This window comes from Orbicella faveolata, unplaced genomic scaffold (genome assembly GCF_042242905.1).
Source record: "Orbicella faveolata isolate gen_17 unplaced genomic scaffold, um_ofav_v1 contig_46, whole genome shotgun sequence".
Classification (NCBI taxonomy): domain Eukaryota; kingdom Metazoa; phylum Cnidaria; class Anthozoa; order Scleractinia; family Merulinidae; genus Orbicella; species Orbicella faveolata.
Window position 1 is genome coordinate 5,774,196 of NW_028301576.1, and position 23,887 is coordinate 5,798,082.

Below are 23,887 nucleotides of genomic sequence, written 5' to 3' on the forward strand. Positions count from 1 at the left end.
ACACGATTATGGTGACTACACTGTTTTCGAAAATCTCCGTTTTCAACCGGTCCAGACGAAACGCAAAGCCATTGTTTTCAAATTCCTCCGGTTTGAAGTGCGTTTTCGAAAAGCTCACTTTTCGTGACGGATTAGTGTGGACGGTAGGCCTAACCGTAGAAATAAAGCTGCGTTTTCAAATTTCTTCGGCGTAGTGTGAACGCTGCCTAAACCTTAGCTTCAATGGACGACTGAATTTCATTTTGTCAAATTAAACTGAAAAACAAACAGCGGCAAACTAAAATAAACATGTTCAAGGGTAAGCTTTAACACAGTAGGATTTGAAATAGGATTGGAATTAGTTGGGATTTATCACACAGAACAGGAATATATGTACTGACTTAAAACTGAAAACGACACACTTGCACTGAATGACTCACCGGACGTTGATTGAGAAGTGGGAGTAAAACAGTAAGGTAAGATTTAGAGGAGGAGAGAGCGCAAAGGAAGCTATAAAGGAGAAATGAGACATCGAAAGATTACTCAGCAGTGAATAACTCATTTCTTGTGCCATGGGTCAAATTTAACGTTTGCCCAAACTGGATGACTTTTGAAGAGCTTTCAAAGTCATTTAAAAGTAGTCGCTTTTGCTGCAGTTTATTTCCAATCTACACTATCATTTTATTAAGACGAGGGCCTGGTGAGCTATTGCTTGAATACGTTTTAAAAAGGGGTAGCTGATAACGTCGTTTTTCTGTCAACCGCAACAAGCCGACTACTCTGCGAGACAGCCAGAGATTCCCTTAAGTGAAGGGAATCCCTGTATCGCAGAGCACCAGCCGAGTGAAATTAGACTACAGTACTTTTTCGTATACTTTATGGAAACTGATGAACGAAGCATCTCTCTCTCGAAAGCAACTTGCGCGAGTGTTCCTTTGGTGTTATATAAAGTTTTAATCTGGATATTCTTTGTTTGCGAATGCCTCGCAGTATCCTTTGAAGGGATTTCAAGACATTCCTGCTCTAAGCTTTCAGCATTAGGGAATAGTTTCGATTCGTGATAAAGCTAAAAAAGAAATCCGCTTCTCGCCTATTGACTATCAGTCGATCGAGTTTCGGTAAACAACCAATTGTTTACAAGAATTTTCAGTCTGAGTTGCTAATTAATTGAAAATCGTGTGAATTTCACCTACAGTGCACTCTTAATTGGATGCCTTATCCAGTTCCTGTAAAGTTCATTTTTTTGGCCCAAGCGCAAGCAGTTTTGAATCATCTTGGTCAACAGATCTCCAAAAATGACCTGATTAAGAGCAATCCTTGCCTTGCATCGCTTTTGCGGTGTCTAGGCATCTCGGCAATATGGCTAGACTCAGCCGCTATTCCAAGCACGCCCCCATGATAAATTTGCAATTGGTGTAACGAAGTGAATTATCCTTCTTCCTGTTGTCATGACCCGCGACGTCTGAAGAACTATTTGCATTCTTTCCTTGGCGCCCCCGGATTTGATTATTTTGGGCTCAATCGGAATTCACGCTTTCCAATAAGAACTTCCAACGTCGTGTTTTTGAACAATCGACTTCGTTCAGTACACGTCCCGATGTTTCCCGACTCGTTCAGTCACGGCTCGGAAAATGAGCGTTCGTGTGCATGATACACGCAGTTTGACTAACGTTACGCAACAGTCGAAAGAAAAGGATTTGTATTGGGAAACGGTTCTATTTTTAAGCCTAAAAAATGTGCGGGTATAAATTCAAATAAACCCGCCTCGCTTGAAGTGTATGTTTCCTTGTTTCCTCGTGAGGTTTTAGGCCGACTTTTGACTTTTATGAAGAATTAATGATCGTGAAATCGACCTGGAAACCTCACGAGAAACAAGGAAACACACACCTGAAGCGAGTTGAGTTTATTTTTATTCATAACTCAGTGTTCATAGTTTCTTTAGGCTGAAGAATAGAACTGTTTTTCTCATACAAATCCTTTTCTTTCGACTGTCACTTAATTTCATTACAACGGTATGTACAGGGACGCTCATTTTCCGGTCGGGAGAGCGAGATTTAGGTATTTCTCTTATGAAAATATAACCCGTACTACAGTATGCAATTATTGGTGATTTGCATCAGTCGTTAAATTTAATTTATTGTCCATCAATTGCCATTTGTTCTCAAGTTGGCGACCTAAAGTGTTTGTTTTATGATCAAAATGAAAGAGGCTTCTGAAAACAAAAGTCAAAAAGACAGCTTGCTTACAATGATTGATCGGTTCAACAATGGGACTCACATCGGAATACTGAGGTCAAACCATTGTAGCTAACCGCACTATTTTAAGGAAACTTACAATAGAACACTTCCTAATGGAATAAAAGGCTCTTGAAACTCTTAATCAGTATATAGTCCATATTTCATGCAATACCAAAAATAGCTGACTGGTTTTAAGGGGGACATCACTCATATACAATGCAATGTCTATTACCCTCTAGTCTGGTGTCTGCGCGGTATTTGACTACTTGCTCGCACGTACACGTGGTTTCAGTTCTTACAGCCACATGCTTATCTTTACATTCGTACACACGATGCACAGAAAATATCGATTTTTCGCAATCTTCATCCAGTGTCATTGCATGCAGGTATGCAATCGGTAACAAGAGAAAGTAAGGGCCAATTGCTTGTTAAATTGCTTAGAACGGATTCTTTCAGAAATAGCTATAGAAGTGTTTATCCAGGCGAAGTGGAAAAGTTTTGTTCTCTTCGAATGGGTCCGCTTCCTTTGTCTTTTCAGGACCCCCCAAATCAAGGACGTTCTATTTTCAGCGTGCTTGTTTCTCGCGCGCGATGTTTGCCAGCTTCTAAGCCCTTAGAAGAAACAATTCGCAGACTAAATGGTATTAAAGTAGCGTGCAAAAATGTCGCTTTTAATCTAGATTAATTTCCCAGTGACGTCATAAGCCCATTTACACGATTTAACAAACTTGAAGTTAATAAAGATGCCTAAATGGGTAGATTAAAGTATTTATTCTTTTAGGAATGCTTCGCATTTTAGGAAGCACAACCGGAAATTTCACGTCTACTTTAGCTAGAGTATAAAAGTCGTTATTTTTGCTATCCCGTTTGGAGAATCAATCCAGGAAGCGAAAAAAGGAGGCCGCTTATTTCCCGCCATTTAGGATTCGACGAACTGCGAGGAGGAACGAGGGATCCGTTGTCGTTCGCGCCAATTTAAATGCTATATTTAATCATCCAATGTATTGATATCTGGGCCCTTTGAACACTTCCGAATACCTGCACTGCTCGGGAGTTGAAGACAGCGACTTTTCCTGTTGTACTTCAGATTTTTATCTCGACAGATGGCGGACAGCGCCGGAAAGGTTAGGTTGCCTAGTATCGTTGCTTCGTTTACATTGCAGTCGACCTGACTCGCCAATTTCGGAGGCGGCTTCGTAAAGAGTCAGTTACAAGCGTTTCATAGTCGCGCGGCACACGGCCATGGGCAAGGTCAAATACATCAAATATAGTTGAGTTGTCTTCTAATAACTTTGCACTTCAAACGAAGCGAACCTACAAGGGTTTATCAAAGGTAAACGCCGTCACTTCATATTAGCCGATCACGAAATGGAGTTTTGCCAGGCCAGGGCATCATAACGGTGGTGGACCTGCTTACTTATTAACGTCAGGAAGTGTAAAATGCCGGTAATCACAGCATGGGAATCAAACAATTGCTTTATTAATTGCTTTGTCCATTAGTCAGTTTAAAAGCCCATCCGAGCTCATCTCAGCCGTCGCGAAAATAATAAACAGTTCTTTAGGCTTACTCTAAATAAGGAGTGGTCAACACTTGACCAATATAAATATATATAGCTCAGGCCCTTTATTAAACGGCACGTACTCTGCTATCATATAGGTTAAGACCAGGCCAGCACAAAGTGCAAGACAGACAACATTGGTTGTTAATTTATCAAACAAGATGCATCTGAGAACTCTGGTTGTGTTTTGCCTCGGCGTCGCTGGCACACTTGCCAGCCGAACCTGTGAGCCGATCAGGATTCCACTTTGTCAAAAGCACTTGCCCTACAACATGACGATGTTTCCAAATGCCCTCGAGCAGCTCTCCCAGCAGTATGCCCGACAAAAGATCGACCTTTTTCGTGCAATCGTCGCTATTAACTGCTCGAAAGAGGCTGGCTTCTTCCTTTGCTCTTATCATTTGCCAATTTGCGCTCCTGAGTTTAAATCCAAGCCAATCCGACCTTGCAGGTCGGTTTGTGAAAAAGTCATGGCGGATTGCTTAGCCACCATTCGCAGATACAAGCGCAAGTGGCCGGAAGACGTCGTTTGCAAAGACCTGCCTTCTTACGAAAGCGACGTCTGCGTAACACCTGCCTCTTTCGTCAAATCTGGTGAGCCAAATAGAGTTTTTATGTTTTATTTTGTTTGCCTGTAGTTGTAAGAATTAGTTACTAAAACCGTTTCGCAGAGATTCTTTAGATAAACTAAGCGTTTTTTTCAAGTAGATAAGTCATTCCCATAACATCACGTTTCCTTGGGATTTGCGATAGCTAATGACCTTTAGCAGCTTTAAACTAGATTCGTGTCTAGGACGATTTTATACGATTTTTTTATTTCAGCATTCAGTCCATCAGAGCTGATCTCGTTAAGAAATACTATCGGTTTGCTTTTACCTAATCAATAATAATAATAATAAAAATTCGCATTTGTCGGTAGCGTGCTAACAGGCACTTAGGTGCAAAGCGGGGGTGCAAGCTAATTCTAAATTGTGACTTTTAACCTCTCATTCGGTAACAGCTATCTTAAAAACTATCTTTCTCGGCTTGTGGGATGTTCAACTGATTTCAAGTCATTACGGAATTGGCAAGCGTTTTAAGATTGTATGGAACTACGAATGAAAGACGCGCCCGCCTAGATATTTAGCGTTGAATTTTTTCTGCACCGCCGAGAGAAGTAATTCTCTTGGGTGTATTTTTTAACTCGATTTAGCGGATAACCAAAAACCTCAATCAATTGGAATCATATACAGTACTTAATCCTGTGTAAAGAGACCAAACTTTCCAATTAGATGACAGGAAATTAAACTCTCCCTTTCCTTAAATTAGCTAAAGTGCGAATGAATTTTGCGGTTGTAACTCATTTGTTGTGGATTGCAGTTGATTCACTAAGAGCTGCCAGCTTATTTTTAATCCCAGATTGAATCCGTTTTTCGACATCTGAACTGCGTCCATAAATTTCGTTCACTGTTTGTTAGAATTATCAGTGTTGTACAGTAGAAACGTTTTGCACATACATGGCCTGGATGTTTCTTGTGTTGTTTTTTCCATACTTTTTGCAGTCTTGTCATATCAAATATTGCAGAAATGCATATATGCTGTTTGCCAATCTAAGCATCAAAACTTATTACTTCAGAGGTAAATTCTTTTGTGCTTGAGTTTCAAAACAGTTTCTTTAAAAGTCCACAAAAGGAAAGGTTAAAGTTAAGGGCTTTCCTAAATATATTTATATATAGAGTCAGCTTGTCAGAATACGGAACTCTGCAGCGTTTTTGTTTCATAAGCTATTGTCGTCAAAGGTAAACAAGATGGCTGTCCAGTTGAAATTGATTTGTGTATAAACGCTAAAATGAATTAAAGCAGAAGTTGAGTTGTCATTGTCTAAGTTGGCGGTAAGATGTACCATTTAGAACAATGAGCTGTATTCCATTAAAAGTCTTTGAGCGGAAGTCACTTCTAAGGAAATTAGATTGGAATGTTGCTGGCAGTTACAGCTAAGTTTAGAAACTAAGCAAAAGCATGCCAAGCACGGAAAATCTATTTCTCGGCGTTTTATGTGGTTCCTGTCAGCCGTGTTCAACAATTAAATGACTGCATCTCACCGACAAAGTGGCGCCTAAAGATTTTAAAACTCTTACTTGGACCTGAGCGAACTGTAAACTCAGGCGGTTCGTCCAATTCTTCATGTCGTCAAATGTTGACAAGAATTCAATTTTTTTTTTTCTAATTTACCTTTTAGTACCTCCGAAACTAATGTAGGTTGTTGAATCCGTGAGAATTACATCGTGACTCGGGTGGATTCCACAAGTGTTTCGGTGGACAAATGGGGTTTTCTTTAACTCAGTCTCCGCCTCCAAAACTTCTGGCCAACATCCTACTAAGGTATCAAATGTTAGTGGTAGGCTCAGAGTCGGTGACCCTCTCTCTTCATGCACAAGACACGCAATTATTTAGAACCCAGAAAAAACTGATGAATGTCTCAGCGAAGCATCGATAACAATCGCTTTCATTTTGCCGCCAAGTTTTGTCATGCAGTTGATTTCGGCCCCCTTGAGTTTCGCCTTTGACATGATATTGAAAACGAGTTTAATCAGCTGGAGAAAGTAGAGGCCACTTAGTGTAAAATTTAAAATATTGCCTTGAACTTATCTGGACTGTCACTATTAAAACCCCCTGTATACATTCCCAACATTTTTGTGACAATTTATTTACTCTCTTTTAAATGAGCTTTTGTGACCCTCAATTGCTGGAGTTTCGCAAAAGAAAATTCATTCTAGTTGGAACTGAGCAAAATAATAATGCCCAATTTCTTAGTAACTACTCCCTCATTTCTTAAAAAAAATCAACAACAATAATGTTTAATATAGGAATATTCATTAAGGCATTAATTTGCATCGCTTAATTTGTCATGAGATTTATCACACCCACACGGCGTTTGTGTTTGTTTTCATCTTGTTACCCGCATGCCAGTTTCTTAGCCCGGCATAAGATACTTGCACTTTCTTTAGCAGGTCTCAGTGTAGACTGTTAGCTAGCTTTTCTTGCTGAAGTCAAGATGCAAATTGATCAGTATAAATTAAACACATTGAACGAAGCACGCATTGAACACGGATTGCGTGTGCGAGATTAGGGTTATGAAAACGAGCAGGTGATACTATTTTATTGATATGTTAATAGCAACCCCCTTTGCCTAATATTTGCCAAAGTTCTCGAGATTGATATAAAGTATTTGTAAATGTATTTGTTTGTCACTTTTGATCTAAACTTCAGGCCAAAGACGCACTATGAGATGTTGCTTATTTGTTCTGCGTTTCGTCAGGTTTGATTCTACTGAAAAGTCAGTTACAGAATCTAAGTTCTCTTATCTTTTCTTATTTTGCAGTGTCAACCTGTCATTGTACCAAACCTCGCCTGAACTTCCAGTGGTATCAAAGGAACGCTTACAATTTCGGTAAGTTTGTGATTTTGTCATCTCCATCTGATATAGTACTATTTTTCTCACACTTATGTACGCAGTAACCGAAGTAGCGCTTTGAATTACCACAAGTTGATCGAGATTTCTCCAAAAGTTGTTTGAACTAGTACTTTCTACAAAAAGTATTTTTTGAAATTTCTCCCAAAGTTGCTCAAAAAAATCCATAGGGCCGCTTCTTTGTACGAACGTTTCTGTTTGCTGTCTGATGCAATTTTATTACAACAGGAATTCCGTAAAAGAGTAAAGTATATGAGCAGGTAACGTTGCCTATCTCTGAGAAAAGTCGTGTTGTATCCAGTTAGTATACGTAGTAAAAATAATGGTATCGATTTGAAGATTTTGACGGTTGTAATGCCTTCTTCTTAACTGAGCCGAGAGTTGTGGATACTTCTGTACTGATTTCGAAAATCTTCCAAAAAGTTCGGAAATGTTTGTATAGCCTTGGAAAACTTTCGGAGAAACTTCTGAAAATATTCAGAATGTGGTAAGATCAAGTGACAAGTTGCTCAGAATACAAAACGTTGCTCGCAGAGATAATCATTGCTTGAAATATAGCTTAATATGAAAAGTTGCCAAACTGACGCCGGGCGACTTTTGGAAAGCCCAAGTAACAAGTTTCGCAGTATATCTTGGAATCATCTTTTCGAAACACTCGTTTTTCACAATTTTTATTAATGTGAATGAATACATTTATAATTATCATTATTACTGTGTATTTTTTTATGTTTTCTTAAACTTTTAGCTAGATATACGAACCCACGAGCAAACCTGTTGCTTCGAACAAAATCATGTTTAAATAAAGGATTGTTGTTGTTGTTGTTGGACATCGTGGAAGTGAAGCTGAGAAGCTTGTAGGTCGTCTTCCCACGACATTTCTCGTTCTCTTAAACTTCCATTGTTTCTATTACCCGGCAGACACACAGAAAATGTAGTACAGATAAAACAGCAATCAGAGTCGAATCCCCGCTCAACGTTCCCGAATTCCGCTGCAACCTTTAACTTTGATGTTGTTTGAACGTCAAGTGGACAAGGTTACAGCGAATTGAACACGAGCCACTTTGTCAAAGTTACTATATAAGTGTGAAGATAAAAACGTTAACTGCAAGCTTATTTTTAGCTTTTCTCATTTCGTATGCAGTGCTTAAAGTACGCATCACCTCATCCGTCACGCAAGGACGTGAACGTGTGTTTAGAGGAAGAATACAACGCGTCCTGGAAAAAGGTTTCATCGATTTGAAGAAGGGCGACACCATATCTCTGCACAGTAATACCACGTGTAATTGTCCACAGGTTAACCAGTTGGACATGGATTACTTGGTGGCTGGTCACGAGAGCGTGAGGCAGAGTAGACTCTACCTGTTCTCTACCAATGGTGTGGTGGAGGCCTGGGAACGAGCATGGGTTGGTAAATTTAGAAAATGGGAAAAGCGGTTAGAGGCGAGGCGTCTTGGAAGGAATAATAACAGAAAAAGTAGAAAGCGACGAAGAAAAGGTGCCGTACATGTTTTTACACTTTCGCCTTAATTCTTGGAACTTTCACTTCTACAAATGCCGACTGTCAAATGCTCTATTACTCGACTGATTGGAATGGTCTGCCAAATTTCCAAAACTTCAATCAATCTGATTGCTGCCTTCCGGACTTTCCCGAGTTCTAAAATAACCTGAGTATGGAGCTTAGCCAAGTTCAAAAATAGATCAACTGCTGTGAACCATCCTATAGGAAGATAACACGGCAACTGACAATTTCAGGGTTGTAGCTGTAAAAAAATTATAACTGAGGCAATGTCCATGAAACAATTACGACTGAGACAAAGTCCATGGTTTAATTCTCTTCCTACAGGTATCTAGCAGCTTTTTGACTTTCCCCCTTCATGAAAGAAACTACAGAAACGAAAAAATGACTGAGCCAAGTGCTTCGGTTTGCCTCAGACTGGCTACGGTCCTGATTTTGAGCCCGATTTGCTTAAGTATGAAATAAGGTGTTAACAGTTGATGTCTTTAGTGACAAATGACAATGTATAGCTTTTTATCTAAGCCCGCACGTAACAGTTGCGGCGAGGGCGTTAATAAGATAAACCTAAGACAAGATCAGACTTCAAGCCCAAAGATATTAAGACAAAAAGCTCATCAATTCCAAGACCGGAGCAGACAAGACTCGTCGAATAACAGAACCGTCACAGATTTCATTCGGCGTCCAAAGCTAACACAAGTTGAATTTAGTTTATTCTGTAAACTACAATGGTACGTGGTTATTATTTTCACAGGCAAACTGATAGTCTTTTCTTTCTCGACAGTTCGGTTTTATTCGCCTGAGGGTGACCACTAATGAACGACGGTTGCTATGCCAACAAGTATCTTCGTAGAATTAGAAAGATCAAGCACATGAATTCCACCCGCGGTCCAAAACTTTTTTCGAGACACCGCTTCATTGGAATTCTCACGGATAAGAAGATTAGTTAAGAAAAAAATCACCTTGGATACGCCAAAATCAAGATAGAGGAAAGAAAACTCATGACTGCATTGAAGAAATCCAAGACAGTCACGAATTATGGGACAACATTGTAAGCGCGTCTTCCATGTAGCAAAGGGAACTTCTGCAAGGTTACTCTGTTAACTTTAAATAATCATTAATGTTCAAATAATATTAAGATTTATTTTTTCCGTCGTGCGTGAATATTGCAATAAAATAGTTATGCTTTGCCGACGATTACAGGTAATTAGATCGGGGAATTAAGCTACTTTGGTCTTTCCATGATTTCATAATCTGATCATAACGTCGGACAGTTTTGGTTGTTTCATCTCTCGTCGAATGAACGTAAAGTAGTTTCATAGAACATTCAAACTAAAATTCAAATGAGAAAGAAACGGAAAATGCCGATTGTCAAAATAAAAACAAAATTCATATGTATGCAAATTGGCGCGTGTATTTAATTTGCTTGTGCCAAATAAATTAAGTTTAAAGATGCCCAATATACGTATATCTAACTTGGAAATCATGTACAATCAAGTTTTTACTTGAGCAGTTTCTAAATTGATCAATAAGTTATGTACATTAGAACATACATCCTCTTGTTCAAAGCTCTCAAAAGCAACAAGATATTTGCCAGCGAACATTAAAAGTAATTGGTAAAATTGCTAATTAACTTAATTTTATTGTTAATAGTATTGCTGTAATATCTAGGCAAATTGCCACCATCGATTTTTAGAGTGAAATAATAAAAAAAAGATATACAGTTATCGGTTGGTACCCTATGAGGACTCTGCGCATGCGCGTCGTATATATTTTCTCCAGTCCTCTCAATAAAGACCCGATGGATGGCTCCCTCTCATCATTCCCCCGTCTTTCAATTTCGTCGTAAAAAGGTGAGGATGACAAAACGCTAATAAATAGTGAGCATCTATCAAAAATTTTCTTTTGTATATATAGCATGTCTAAGATTCTTATATCAATCGATATGGGAGTGTGAGCACTAGAAAACAAGAAAGTGGATTTCCTGGACCCTTGCAATTGAAAAACTTCCAAACTTTGCTGTTAGTTTTCAAGTGGTGACTTAGCCAAAATACTGTTCAGAAATTTGTAAAGTTATTCTGTGTTTCCAAGAACAGTCACAGTTGCCAATCATTCGTCATTTTGTTTTCGAAACACAGTTTAGACTACTCACTAAGGAACAGGGAAATCAGTTTTCTTTTCGATAAAATATGGATTGCTTATCATATAGCGAAATAAAATCGGTATTAAAAATCTATAATCGTAGTTTTGTACTTATATTTTAATCATGGGCAAAGAGTGGTTTGAACAAAAACACATTCACACATCATTATTGTTAAAGCTTTAATGTGTAAAAACATGAGTGCACTAGTCCATAATTAAACTTTCGAATCTCTCGCGGGTTTGTTTTGCTGCTAATGACTGGAAGTTGCATCCTGGCATTGATAACTTATATTGTCTTCTTCGGAGTAAACTGGACAGTTTTTGTTAAATTAAGGAGAAATTACAGAATAACGCTGTTATAGTAACAACAACCAAGCCATGGTCAGCGTATTGGGAGCGGAAAGAAGCGGCAGGTTAAACGAGCACAAATCGGCTTCTCGGTTTATTAATCGGCAAATCCAGCAGATATCTCTTATGGTCATGGACTCAAACCATATACATTTTCTTGTAATGATAGTTAAGTCTTTTTGAGGGTATGATTTTGATCCCGTCTAGGTTTTTATTCTTTTTAATTCGTTTTAATTCTCCTCAACGACGTTGGTTCTACCACAGAGGTTTTTGTAAAATCGCACTGAAGAACGATTTGAAATTGACTTCTTTTCACATCTCAGTCCTGGACAGAACTAGACTGTTTGCCGTTAACCGCCTTGAAGTAGGATTGTCATAATTAACCTCAAGAAAAAGGGAAAAAATATCAAAGGTTATTCCAGTCCCTGACCCTTCCCTTCCCAGCGATATATCGGAGAGCGCGGGTAAGGAAGAGTTCAAGGACAGGATATATGCAACATTTTGTGCCTTGAACCTATTGATTTGGCGCCAAATATGGGTCGCCCGCGCTCGGCAACTCGCTCTTCGATCGCTGTCGCCAGGTAGGATAATGGTTGTGTCATTTTGAACAAAATATATTGTTCCTCGTCCAATTAAACCCGGATGTCTCGAGTTAAGCATTAGAAGAAACCAGAGCAACTTAGAATTGTCTTTAGTTATTGGTAGCTGCGAAGCAAAAGACTGTTATCGTGTCATTTCGGTAGCACAACTCAGTTTTGACTGCCACTCGTATTGCGGGCACAGCTACCGCAAGCTAATCCGTCCACGCATATCCCGCTGGAGTTTCCCGTTAAAGTAAATAATCCACTCCAGGAGAAGATCTGCGCAGTTTTTTTTAATTACTGTATTTCCTGCTTTATTTATTATTATCATTTTAGCTAGTTATGGTTATAGTCTATGGTTAATGGTTATAGTTTATACACTGGTTATACTTTATCTGACCTTCATCATCTTTTTAATTCTCTTATAATGTCACCCTTTACCTGGGGCGGATCCAGGATATTTCTTAGGAGGGGCTGCGCCTGCACCACTGAGGAATGGCGTAACTGATGAGGTAAACAAATTTTAAAAGGGAATACGAAGAAGGCTTTATCTGGGGCGGGGGGGGGGGGGGGGTTGCGCACCCCCTGCATCCTCCCCTAGATCCATCCCTGTTCGTTAGAAAGGGATTTGAAGCTGTGGAATAGTCTTGCGGACACTCCCTCGCATCTCTTGCAGGATCTTCTCCCACCACGTAAGAACAAGACCCTGCGCGATAGGATGCATCCTTACCAGGTCTCGTGGGTTAAAACAGAAAGGTTTAAGAAGTGCTTTGTAAGTAGATGTCTCTGATTTCACAGACTGTACTGGATCAGATGTCTCTGATTTCAAACAGATTGTATTGTTCGTTTTTATTATTGGGACAGTTTTTAACCCTATGATTACCTTGCAAGTTTCAACGTCTGTTTAAAACTATGAACAAAGACCTTTATTAATCATTTAGTATTTATTTGTTTGAATTAAAACTGTACTTAAAAATAGATGGGGAGAAGGGAGGGAGGAGGGATGGCGTGAGGGTTAGACAGCCCCTCCCCACGCGTGTTCCCCGTGGAGGGTCTCACGAGGAAGTAGATGTCACGTGACAACACATTGAGTTAATGATACTGCTAGAATATAGAGCGTTTTCACGCACTTGACCAGTAGCCATCGAAGTTTACTAAAACAAAAGAAAGTGCTTACATAAGAAAAGAGTTCAACACCCACAGGATTGGTTTAGGACAACAACATGGCCGCAGTTTCATTGTTTTGGAACACCAATAAGGCTGCCGTGATGTCATGTGAAAACGCTCTACATGCAGTATCATACTTTGTGTATTGTGGGTCAAATTTTTGGATGTTAACACACGTGCATTCACAAGCATTTCATTTCACAGGCAGTAGATGAAAAGAAGTCGGAATCATTTGAAATCGAAGACCCAAAACAAAGGCAAAGGAATGTTTAAAAAATATTGAAAAGGCGTTTTTTGGTTGCGTTCCAATCTCATAAAGTATATTTCATAACCAAGTACGACTTATTTTTTCTCAGATGTATTTTTATCCAATTGATCACCGGCGACCAATTGGATAAAAATATCTCACGACAATAATATCCGAGGAAAAAAAGAGTCGTGCTCGGTTATAAAACGTATTTTATGAGATTAGAACCCAACTGACAAACGTCTTTTCAATTTTTATCAATTAAAATTGTAAATTGTATTCTATCCTAAAGCTTGCAACCTACCACTGATTTATACTTCATTGAGAAAAAAGTGAAGATCTTTTGTACTTAACCAGAGATCAAATATTCGATGAATATGAAATATTAAAAATGTTTCCCAATAATGATGAAAATAAATGAATAAATCCGGTCAAGTGAACGACACAGTAAGAAGTATTAACTTTAATGCGGTGTCAGGCTGGCCTAATGCCGTCGATAAAAACTTCTAATTCTCAAGATACTTTTATGTTTTTTAAAGCCGAACTTAAATTAGCATATGCTGAAGTTTAAACGGCTTTCTTGAGAGACTAGCATTTTCAAGCGAATTGTAAGTACGTTTTGCTTTAAGTTAATTACTAAAAATATGCCTTTAGCCAGCTTACGTCAATTTTACGCACGCTAGCGGAAATTTAAAATGTCAGCTTTACAGCATAATAAAGTTGGATACCATCTTTAAAGAGATTTAAGCCATTTTTAATTTTCTACAAATCTGTATTTTTATGCTGTGAGAAACACGGAATAAAACTATACCACACGTATTTCCAATTTTTGAAATAAAGAAAAACACTAGGAAAGAACAAATTGACAGGTTAGAAAAACAATTGTGAATTTAGTCCATTTGATACATGCATGACACATGCATGAGGCAGAAGATGAGAATCCATCGAAATGCATACTTATGTGAATTCCTGACCCGTACCTAACTGTAAATCTCTGTTTCCTAATTACGCATCTGCTGCGGTACATGGGCTCAGTTTTCTCTGTTTCGTTACTGCTTGAAGCGAATTCCGCTAATGAATGAATATGGTATAATTTTAGCCCGAAAAGGGCGAAATCATTTCACTTTATTCCATATCACCATCACCCCTCTGGTCTCATCTGTTCAAACTTAGGACGAATTTGTTGAATTGCGCGGGTGTATTAACGTTTTCTGAAAAATTAACGAGTTAACTTAGTCATGGATAACTTTTCCTGTTTAGATTTCGTATCCCCTAACTCAAACTGAGAATAATCTCAAGAAACGTCTTTAAGAATTTCACCAAATAAGTTTTAACTAATTAAAATTCTGCTCACTGGTACTAACGCGGATTTTCGAAAAGTAGATGTTTACGTTGGCAACTCTTTTCGTCGATTAGATGACACTAAATAACTGAGGAAAATAATACCCGCATGCAAGTCGTGACCTTTAAGGCTACACACGTATCGCTCGTGACAAGAGACGTGCGGCATTCATGAGACATCATGAGTCCAAAATGAACGCATTCGTGGTATATTTGTTGCTGTGCGTTGCTCCATTCTACAGCGATGGAAATCCAGTTTCTTCAAATCAACATCAATGTGAAGAAATCCAGATCGGCCTGTGCAAATCCCTGCCATATAATCGCACTCGTTTGCCGAACAACTTTGAGCACGACACACAATCCTCCGTGAACCGCACGTTGTGGGATTTGGCGCAGCGGATCAACGAAGTTGTTTGCTCAGAAGATTTGCTCTTCTTTGTCTGCTCGCTGTATCTTCCCATATGTGTTGAGGACCAGGAAATCAAGAAAACCATAAACCCTTGCCGCTCAGTTTGTGAAAAAGTGAGGAGTGACTGCAAAGCAGCGGTGGAATCCATTACTGGAGAGAAGTTTCCTTTCAAGGCTTTTCCTGAGTTTGAGTGCGAAAAGCTTGAGGTCTACGACAAGGGCATCTGTCTGACTCCAAGAGCTTTCATGCATCCTACAAGTGAGTTCTGTTTACACGCTTCACTTTCAAATAACTATCTGACCACTTGATCTAGCGATTTGCAGTTAACCTTTCAAGTGAATATTGCCTATAGTATTTTAACTTGTTTCTACTTAATTAAATGGGGAATAACACTATTCGTTAGGAACGTTAGCAATGCATCGCAAAGAACAATTCAATATGGTCCAGTTCATATTGATGAAAATAATTTTAGTTAAGCTAACTCTTCATCAAATTGACCCATCCAAAACAAGTAAAACGAATCTGCGTTGAAACAACATGATGTTTGCTTATTTAATCAGAAAAACCCTGAAATTTTTACAACTCTGCTTTCTTTAAATAATAGGAAAGTTTAAGAAAAGCCATTGCAATGTTTGTGACGACATATATACCTTTGGGTTATTGGCCAATTGCTGGATATTGTCCTCGTTCTTTTTCTTGGGGGAGGGGTGGGGGGTGGGGGGTGCAGGGACCGAGACGGAGTCAAATTCCATAAACACGCAAAAAGGGACGACGCCAGCATCCAGCTTGGTTTATAGAATACTCCTTTTACTTGACATAAAAGAAGCCATTTTATTGCGGGGAAACAGCGAGTAATACTGAGCGAGCAATATAGCGCCATCTCGCCCGCTCGGGCCAATCACAGCGCAGGATTTGGATCATTCTGCCCGCTCACCCAGTGGGTTAAATCTCGAAACATTTTAGCTGTTTTACAACCTCGTGTTTTTTCGGTCTAACTTGTCTTTGTAAGCATGGAATTTACCATCAGAACATTCACCATTCGATAAGAGTTCCTTCTCGGAATGGTTAGTCATTACATTGTTGTTCGATTGGGCTCAATTGAGGATCCGTGAGGATTAAATTAAATTGAACAATGAACCAAGCACAAAAAGCATTAATAACAAGCTACTTTAGAAATTCCTACACGCGTATGTATCATTAAAAGGTCGTGGTACTTAGATTTAAGCAAATATAGTTCAAGTGGAAACTGCCTTCTGAACGAACGTTGATCTACAGATTACGCAATATGTCAGTTAACGCAGAGTAAACTAAGTCCTGTTCAAAAAAAGATATAATTAGACTGCACGTAAAACCCTCGCGCTTGTTCTAGTGATCCTCTATCATATCGATACTGTATTTCCTTCTAGGGCCTATCCTCTCAATTTAATATTCTAAGTATCAGATTTAGGCTCGAAAAACCTGAAGTAATTTCCTAGTTTTTAGAACATGAAATTTCCAAGGGGCAACTATTAACCCATAGGCCTGAGACAAAATCATTGACGAAAGCAAATAATCAAAATGCTTATAGTCAGGTGCCTCCTTAGCCCGCAAACATATTGCGAGAGACAGTTACGCTGTATACGAACATAGGTTCGGTAATAATTGGTCGATTAACATTGCTGGAAAGCCTAGAAAGTATACATCAAGAATTTGTCTCATACTACCAGGACAATTAACACAAATTTGACTTGCTAAAACCTTCAATTCAGCAGTACTGGCCAAAACTTGAAAAAAAAGATGTCATAATGTTAGGATATCCATCACGGATTGGTAATGCAGTATATTGTTGTTTGTTTGGGTCAAGCTAAATCGGTTGGTTTTACTAAGACGCAAAGATTAATAATGACAAGCTACTTTAGAAATTCCTGCACGCGAATTCATCATTAAAAGGCTATGGAACTTATTTTTAAACAAATACACCTGACGTGTGAGTTATCCATGTTATCTTCTAGATAAACTTTATTTTACAGATTATGGACGCACATGTGTGCATTATTAAAAGATTATGTCACTTAATTGTAAGCAAATATACCTGAAAGCAAATTAAAGGTTTTGTAATACAACCGACAGGCAAGTAAGAATTAGCGATGAGGGAGAAATGTCGTTCTTTCTTGTAACTAATTTTTACTTGCTTGTGAAATATACCCGACGTTGCTTTGGTCGTATGGGCGAACTTCGGTCCAGATTAGTACTAAATGAGATGCTGTAGAAATGGTGAACAATTAGGCTAGACTTAAAACCTCGCACTTGTTCCGTCGACCCTTCATCTGGTTCATCTAACAACGGCATAACCCACTCTGACCAACTGATCAGGTAAACTCGAACACAGACTCCGTCCAACAACACTACTGAATAGACCGCACCAGGAGCTGGTCTTTTTACTAAAAGCAGTATGTTTCATGAAGCAGTTTCACGATGTTCCTCAAACAAACAAATAGAATACTTTTTGCTGGTAGATCGGCCAGTAGGTTGAAACAAAACAAATTGACATCTCGGTCTCTATCGCCCTGGCAACTATCAGTGGATAGATACCTCGAGCTCGCCAGCTTAATGGTTAATAGTGTGCGTCTGTTTAGCCAACATATTGCGAAAGCCACTGCGTTACGCTAAATAGGTTCTGTAAATATCGTTAATGCCGCCGAAGGTGATACTCAATGCTAAAAGGACCAGAACGGGATATTAACAAAAATGCTACGTGTTATCAGGAATATTTAAACCTATTTAGTTCTTTTAATTTTATCGTGGTGTGAACCTCAGGAAGGGCCACTTTCACTGTGTCCCCTCCTCCAATAATAATAAAACTTTTATTTTATGTAAAACCTATCAAAACGTGTCTACTTTAGTAATAATCACCTACCAATCATGAGGTCAGAGAACACCATAATGACGTCACACGTGTCAACATTTTCCGCTATCTTGGATTCCCCGTCTTGGATGTCAAGACTTTTTCAAATAGGTCGGAGCTCCTCCAAAATTGAGTGAAAAGAATTCGGAAAATGTAAAGATAGAAAAATGTATGTATACAAAATTAGTAACTGAAAATATCCACAAAATTTATGTAAAAACACCCTTTGAAAACGTGACAAAACAAAGTATCCTCTGACAATTGTTAGGAAAATCACAAAAATTGACCACCGTTGTTTGAATGGTGTTTTTATTTTTAAAGAAAGGATTGATATCACGGTGGCCACTTTAAGCTTTCTCCCATCCCCCCTCCCTCCCCTCCTAAGACCAAATAAGATTAACGGAAAAGTAGCTTGCTGAAGCCTTGGGAAGTTATCTGTTTTATAAAACTATATGAATAACGATACATCTGGTAACGCCTTTTATTATTACTTCACTATCAACCAGGGCCGGATCCTACAGCAACCACCAACGGTGAGTAGTGATCTTCCTAATGACTTTTAATTAATTTTCTCCTCCCATTATACGTGTTACATGAGCACATCTAACTATAGACAAATCAGTGCAAATGTAATATAATGGACAAATAAAAAAAATTACATTGGGGTTTATTCATCTTACCTTTACCAAATGAATAATTAGTTTGGTATATGTAATTGTTTTTTTTTCTTGTAAACAGAAGACTTAGTGCTAATTTATTTTTCTGCAGCTGATCGGAATATAAACAAAGAAGATTTCTTAAAGGCCAATTTTCACTTTGGTAAGTTCTTATTTGTTTGACCCAGTCATACTAAAACCTAAAAGGGTGTTCAATAATTCAAGAAGTTATTTAACGCTTTGAATTCAAAACCAGAAAACGTATAATATCAGGAACTTCTGGGGACAAAAACTAGAGACAAGAGAAATGTCCTGGAGAACGCAATTAAAACTCGTTTGAAAGAGGCAGATCACTGAATGGAGCTTCTCGCTACTTTTTCAAACACCTATTTAGATTAATTCTCATATATAACCTCTTGGGTGGTTAGCCAGTTTTAAAATAAGTGTCAAGGCGTACTCTTTAGTCAGCGAGGTTTTGACACTTGAGATCGGAACGCACGATGCATGGAGTACGTTGCAGAAAACATGATTGGCAGCAGCAAAATCATGCCATTTAACGCGAGAGGACAAATGAAAGGAAAATAAATCACAGCATGTACTCAAAATATTGCGGGGTTGCAATGCCCCCTCTTATGAAAGGAGTACAATGTTTAACCAGCAAGGATAAACTAACAACCAATTTTAGAATTCTGGCTTACACGCACATTGTCCAGAAGATGGAAAAATAAAGGCATGTATACAATATACCATAATCTCTTTTATTATATAGACACGAGTGTTTTACTGGAAAATACACCACTCGTAAAACTCCGGTAATCTTCGGAAATCTTCGGTAATCTTCGCAATTTTTCGGAAATGTTCGGCAACGTTCGCGTGACCTGCGGACAAGTTTTGGAGAATCTTCGGAAATCTTCGGAAAGTGGTCGGAAATCTTCGGAAAATCGTCAAAAACGCCGTCATCAGTATGTCTATATAATAAAAAGAACATTACACGTCAGCTTGAAGATATGGATTTTATGTTCTCGTGGCAAAAACAGTGTCTCACGAGTGAGCGCAGCGAATGAGTGAGATATTACTCTTGCCACTCGAACATAAAATTCATATCTTCTCGCCACCGTGTAATATCCTCTATGAATATACACAATATCAATGCTTCCAGCAAAACTTGTTTTACCACTGCAGGTCTCCTAAACTTGCACGTGTAGAAGTGTCTAAGTCATGGGGGAATAAACTGCAATGGTGATTAATATACTTATTACACGGTCCATCTTAATTTATTCTAGCGATAAAAGGGAGAATTGCGTCCATGAATCAAACTTCCAGTGGTTATGCTATATGGTTCAATGTATCTCGAGTCATCTTTAAGAATGGCTACTCGTTTCGGTCACACGGGGCGCAGATCTGGTCACAAGGTCAATGTACTTCTGACAACGCAAGCACATACACGTGCTTCGAGGTAGGCAAGGAATATGTCATTCTTGGACATAAACATCCTTCAAAGGGATTGAAAGTAGGATGGGCCTTGACGCTACCACAAGACAAACATCTCATGGATAAATTAAAAACATGGAAAGCTGATCTGACCAGGAAGAACTCCAAGGAGTAAAGGTGCGATCCAACTTCCTGTCACGGTTCTTGTAGATCTTAATGTCTAATATTTGCTGGAGTGGAAGTGAACTACAGTGAAGATCGCTGTACCGTTGCTTCTTTTCAAAGGTTTTTGTTACTCTTTGACTTCTTTTTGGCAATATTCTGATGGCTTCCGAGAATCTGAAGATCCGTGGGGGGAAATTAAAGATTGCAACTGTCAGAACTTGACAACTTGATATGAAGCTTGACGACTCAACTGCTCTCAACTTAACCACTTAAGTTATAGCCACCGAAGCTAGAGCCATAAGGAAGTTGCCAGAAAGGGTTGTTGAAACTTCACTTGTCTGCTAAATTTGAGGCGATTTCTCAGTTATCACTTAAAATTTCAGCCTGCTGCTTCTCAGCTCTCAGTAAATTCCGCAGATCTCAGACCTCAGCCATGAGATAAAAAAGCACGCCATGTCTCAACCGACCGTGTGCCACAATTTTGACTAATTGTCAGCTGTCAGTTAGAGCCCATTGAAACCCTGGTAAAGAGTCACCACTTATTGATTGAATTAATACGTCTGATAAGAATAGTTTCACTGCATGCACCATTTTTCCTGTGATAGACGTTACCTGGATAAAGGTCTTATCTATACAGTCATATCAACATTGCAATCTTCTTTATGTTTCTCAATTTGTCGATCACCATCTGCTGTAGTTCTTTTTGGAAAGTTCCATCTATCAAAAAAAAAAAAAAAAAAAAAAACAGTGCAAATTGCAATCACTGCAGATCCCACGAAGTATTTCTTGTAAGCGAGGGATGGCCTTTATGGGGCGAAGATAAATGAGTCAGTACTTGCATGCAATAAATACTTGCTTGACTTCTAGTGAGCATTGGTAATGGCTTCCCGAGCCATAAATCTGTAAATCAGTGCCCAATTTTGTTCTTAGGGCCTGTAGGTGTACACAAAGGTATGTCCTTTGTAAATTTAAATATACGACAGAAGCAGGACTTTGCAGTTGCAAATAAAACTACATTTTTGCTATCATCTTATTATTTGGTTGTTGTTAACACTTCTGCCATAATTTCCTTTGCAGGGCACGAAAGGCAGAACGGTCAGTTAAACTCGATGTGCATTGCAGATGGACATTTTTGATTCTTGAATTAATAAGGTAGACCACGATGTAATATCATCAGAATTATTCTAACAATCTCTTTGTACGAACCCCTCAACTTTGCCAGACATTAAGGCGGGGATTAAGCTAAAAACACACCATTTTTCCAAACTGTTCTCGTGGTAAGATTTAATTCCAAACCATGGCAAAGTAGACATTTTTATAAAGCTTAAAGACCAAAGATTATGAAAAAAATATTTTTGTACCCTAGAACTGTATTGTAACCAGAAACCGGCTGATTAAATCTGCTACTTACTCGGGAATGCGAGGGCTTACTTGAGAAATGATAACACCTACAAGAACTGACCACAATGAATAATTTTTACATTTCTTTAAAAGAAAACGAATAGCTTACTGTTTTAAGCACAGAGATTTTTGAAAAGTTAAAAACATATACAATGGTGACCAGTTAAATCTGATACAGGAAATCCAGCATAAGTTTCAATGCATAACTACGACAAAATGCACTGGATGGAGAAGTTGTATGCCTAAAACACAAAAATTACTTAGAACAACAAATCCTGAAAATTTCAGCTCAATTAGACAAATCCTTCTCAAAATATCTTTCCTCAAAGGCAAAAATGACTTGCTTTGAGAAAACGAGCTTTGAACTTAAAGTAACAGAAATTCTCAAAATAAAACTTCAATACCTTAAGATTCAAATTCCGGTAACAACAAAACGGGTTATTTTTTACAGAATTTTAGGTTAACCCCCGCCTTACTAAGTAATAATAATAATAATAATAATAATAATAATAATAATAATAATAATAAATAAATAAACATATTTATGCAGGATGACCATTTCAGTTATAAAAACTGCTATCAACATGGGTCCTGCGTAAAATAAATAAATGAATAATTAATAAAATAAGATATAAAATGAAAAATATAGTAACCTATAATAAAAGACGACAATGTTTTTCTTCATTGGAACATTAATCAAAGTTTCAAATGTCCCTGCACATTTCTTGTTAGTCTATAAATTCTTAGATAAAAATATATGAAAATTAATAGTGTATGTTCTTAGAAATGCTGCAAAAACCGCAGAGCAAAAATATCAACGAAAAAGCAATAAAAAATCCTGCAGGAAGCCCAAATTTGTCTCCAAAAGCTGCTGTTGTTCCCACTTTAAATAGTTGAACTTTGCTACAACAGAGGAACGACTCAGTTTGTCGAGAGTTACTAGCCTAATGCCCCGTCCACACTACACAGGGGGAATTTGAGAACAGAGGTTTCACTCCCGGGCTATATAGGTATGTGCCGCCCCAAAGGGTAGGGTTTTTTTAGCAGTTTTGGTCATAAATAGTATATCAATTTTGGCCATTTTGGTCATAAATAGGGTATAGTTTTTGCACTCTAGTCTTGAATTGGGTATGTTTCTTAGAAGAAGCTACTTTTTCATCATTATCGATAAGACCATCAGCGAAATCCCTTCACAACGCCTTTTAGCATCGGTCTGAACTAGGTAACTAATTATAAGATAGGTCTGAAACAGGGTATTCATAAACAGGGTATCGAATTTTGGTCAGGTCATAAATAGGGTAGGGAAAATCGCAGATTTTGGTCATAAATAGGGTAAGAGTTTTGGAAAGCGAGCGGCACACCCCCACCCAATTTTTCTGGGAGAACCTCCCCCCCCCCCCCCCCACCAGAGTTTTCACTCTGAAAACGCATCAAATGTTTTCCGTCCGCACAACGCCGAAGGAATTCAAAAACGCAACAATCACGTAGCGGCCATTTTAAATTTGTGTTTGAGGAAAACTCGGGCAGTGAAATCACACGATTATCGTTACGCCATCGTTTTCGAAAAGCTTCGTTTTAAAAATGTTTTCCGTCTACACCCCACAACGAAAACCCGGCAATTTCGCATTCGTCCGGTTTGAAGGGCGTTTTCGAAAAGCTCTGTTTTTGTGACGGATTAGTGTGGACAGTAGGCCTCACCCCAGAAATAAATCTGCGCTTTCTCCGGCGTACTGTGGACAATGCTTAAAATAATAGAAACAAAGTAATTATACGTATGTGAATCAACGCGAGATTGGAATTAAAAATACCAACCTTAGTAGAGAACATGGTAGCATGGAAGGAAATCCGTCATTGAGAGTTCGACTGTACTTTTTCTTCGCAATTTGTATTAAGTGTCAAGAGTAAATAAAGCATTGTTGTTATTGTTGTTGAGGGTACAGTGTAAACAGTGTAAATACATACGAGACCCATACAACAACGGAAAAAAGATTTGTTCCTAACGTAGCATGCAAATACTGCCGCCTCACCTCTCTCCGAACATAACACTCAAAGCGATAGGAAGAGAGGACTACGCGCCTGTATTCGCATGCTATGATTAACGGAGTGGTAGCTTCTTATGGGTTCGTTTAAAATTATATGATACAAATCTACAGTAACTCAAATAACGTTATTGTAGGTGAAGACCAATTAGCATCATGCCTTCTTAACGGGATCCAAGAGGGGAAGAGGATAAATGGGAGGAAACGCCTGAAACTGAATTCAGTACAATGTCCAAAATTGGGATTTTGGTCTGTTTGGTTGGCCCTGAAAACACTCTTATTATTTCCCTTCCTCTGTTGGTTTGTATTCTTGAACTATGCCATGACTTGGCGTGGA

General features: G+C 38.5%; 2 protein-coding genes across 4 annotated transcripts; both read left to right on the forward strand.

Moving 5' to 3' along the window:
- The first annotated feature begins 395 nt into the window (after positions 1–395).
- Positions 396–11,047, forward strand: LOC110069182 (secreted frizzled-related protein 3-like). 3 transcript variants are annotated; one of them, XM_089278500.1, is made up of 5 exons: positions 396–455; positions 3,874–4,369; positions 7,137–7,205; positions 8,368–8,721; positions 9,524–11,047. In XM_089278500.1, exons 2-5 carry the CDS (start codon positions 3,937–3,939, stop codon positions 9,553–9,555), a joined length of 888 nt encoding a protein of 295 aa, XP_089134626.1. In that variant the 5' UTR covers positions 396–455; positions 3,874–3,936; the 3' UTR covers positions 9,556–11,047. The 3 variants fall into 3 exon arrangements, with proteins under 3 accessions (XP_089134626.1, XP_089134625.1, XP_089134627.1); XM_089278499.1 differs by lacking the exon at positions 396–455 and adding an exon at positions 3,017–3,340; XM_089278501.1 differs by lacking the exon at positions 396–455 and adding an exon at positions 3,412–3,549.
- Positions 11,048–14,682: 3,635 nt separating this feature from the next.
- LOC110069224 (secreted frizzled-related protein 3-like) lies at positions 14,683–23,438 on the forward strand. The gene is made up of 5 exons (XM_089278505.1): positions 14,683–15,232; positions 18,365–18,391; positions 18,627–18,677; positions 19,798–20,122; positions 21,188–23,438. Exons 1-4 carry the CDS (start codon positions 14,737–14,739, stop codon positions 20,118–20,120), a joined length of 897 nt encoding a protein of 298 aa, XP_089134631.1. The 5' UTR covers positions 14,683–14,736; the 3' UTR covers positions 20,121–20,122; positions 21,188–23,438.
- The last annotated feature ends 449 nt before the right edge of the window (positions 23,439–23,887 follow it).

Excerpts from the sequence above, each read along its gene's own strand:
- LOC110069182 (XM_089278499.1), top strand. The coding sequence starts at position 3,320 with ATGGCGGACAGCGCCGGAAAG. Across the intron at positions 7,206-8,367 it reads AAGGAACGCTTACAATTTCG|TGCTTAAAGTACGCATCACC; the intron begins GTAAGTTTGTGA and ends TTTCGTATGCAG. Across the intron at positions 8,722-9,523 it reads TAGAAAGCGACGAAGAAAAG|TTCGGTTTTATTCGCCTGAG; the intron begins GTGCCGTACATG and ends CTTTCTCGACAG.
- LOC110069224 (XM_089278505.1), top strand. The coding sequence starts at position 14,737 with ATGAGACATCATGAGTCCAAAATGAACGCATTCGTGGTATATTTGTTG. Across the intron at positions 15,233-18,364 it reads AGCTTTCATGCATCCTACAA|GGCCGGATCCTACAGCAACC; the intron begins GTGAGTTCTGTT and ends ACTATCAACCAG. Across the intron at positions 18,392-18,626 it reads TCCTACAGCAACCACCAACG|CTGATCGGAATATAAACAAA; the intron begins GTGAGTAGTGAT and ends ATTTTTCTGCAG.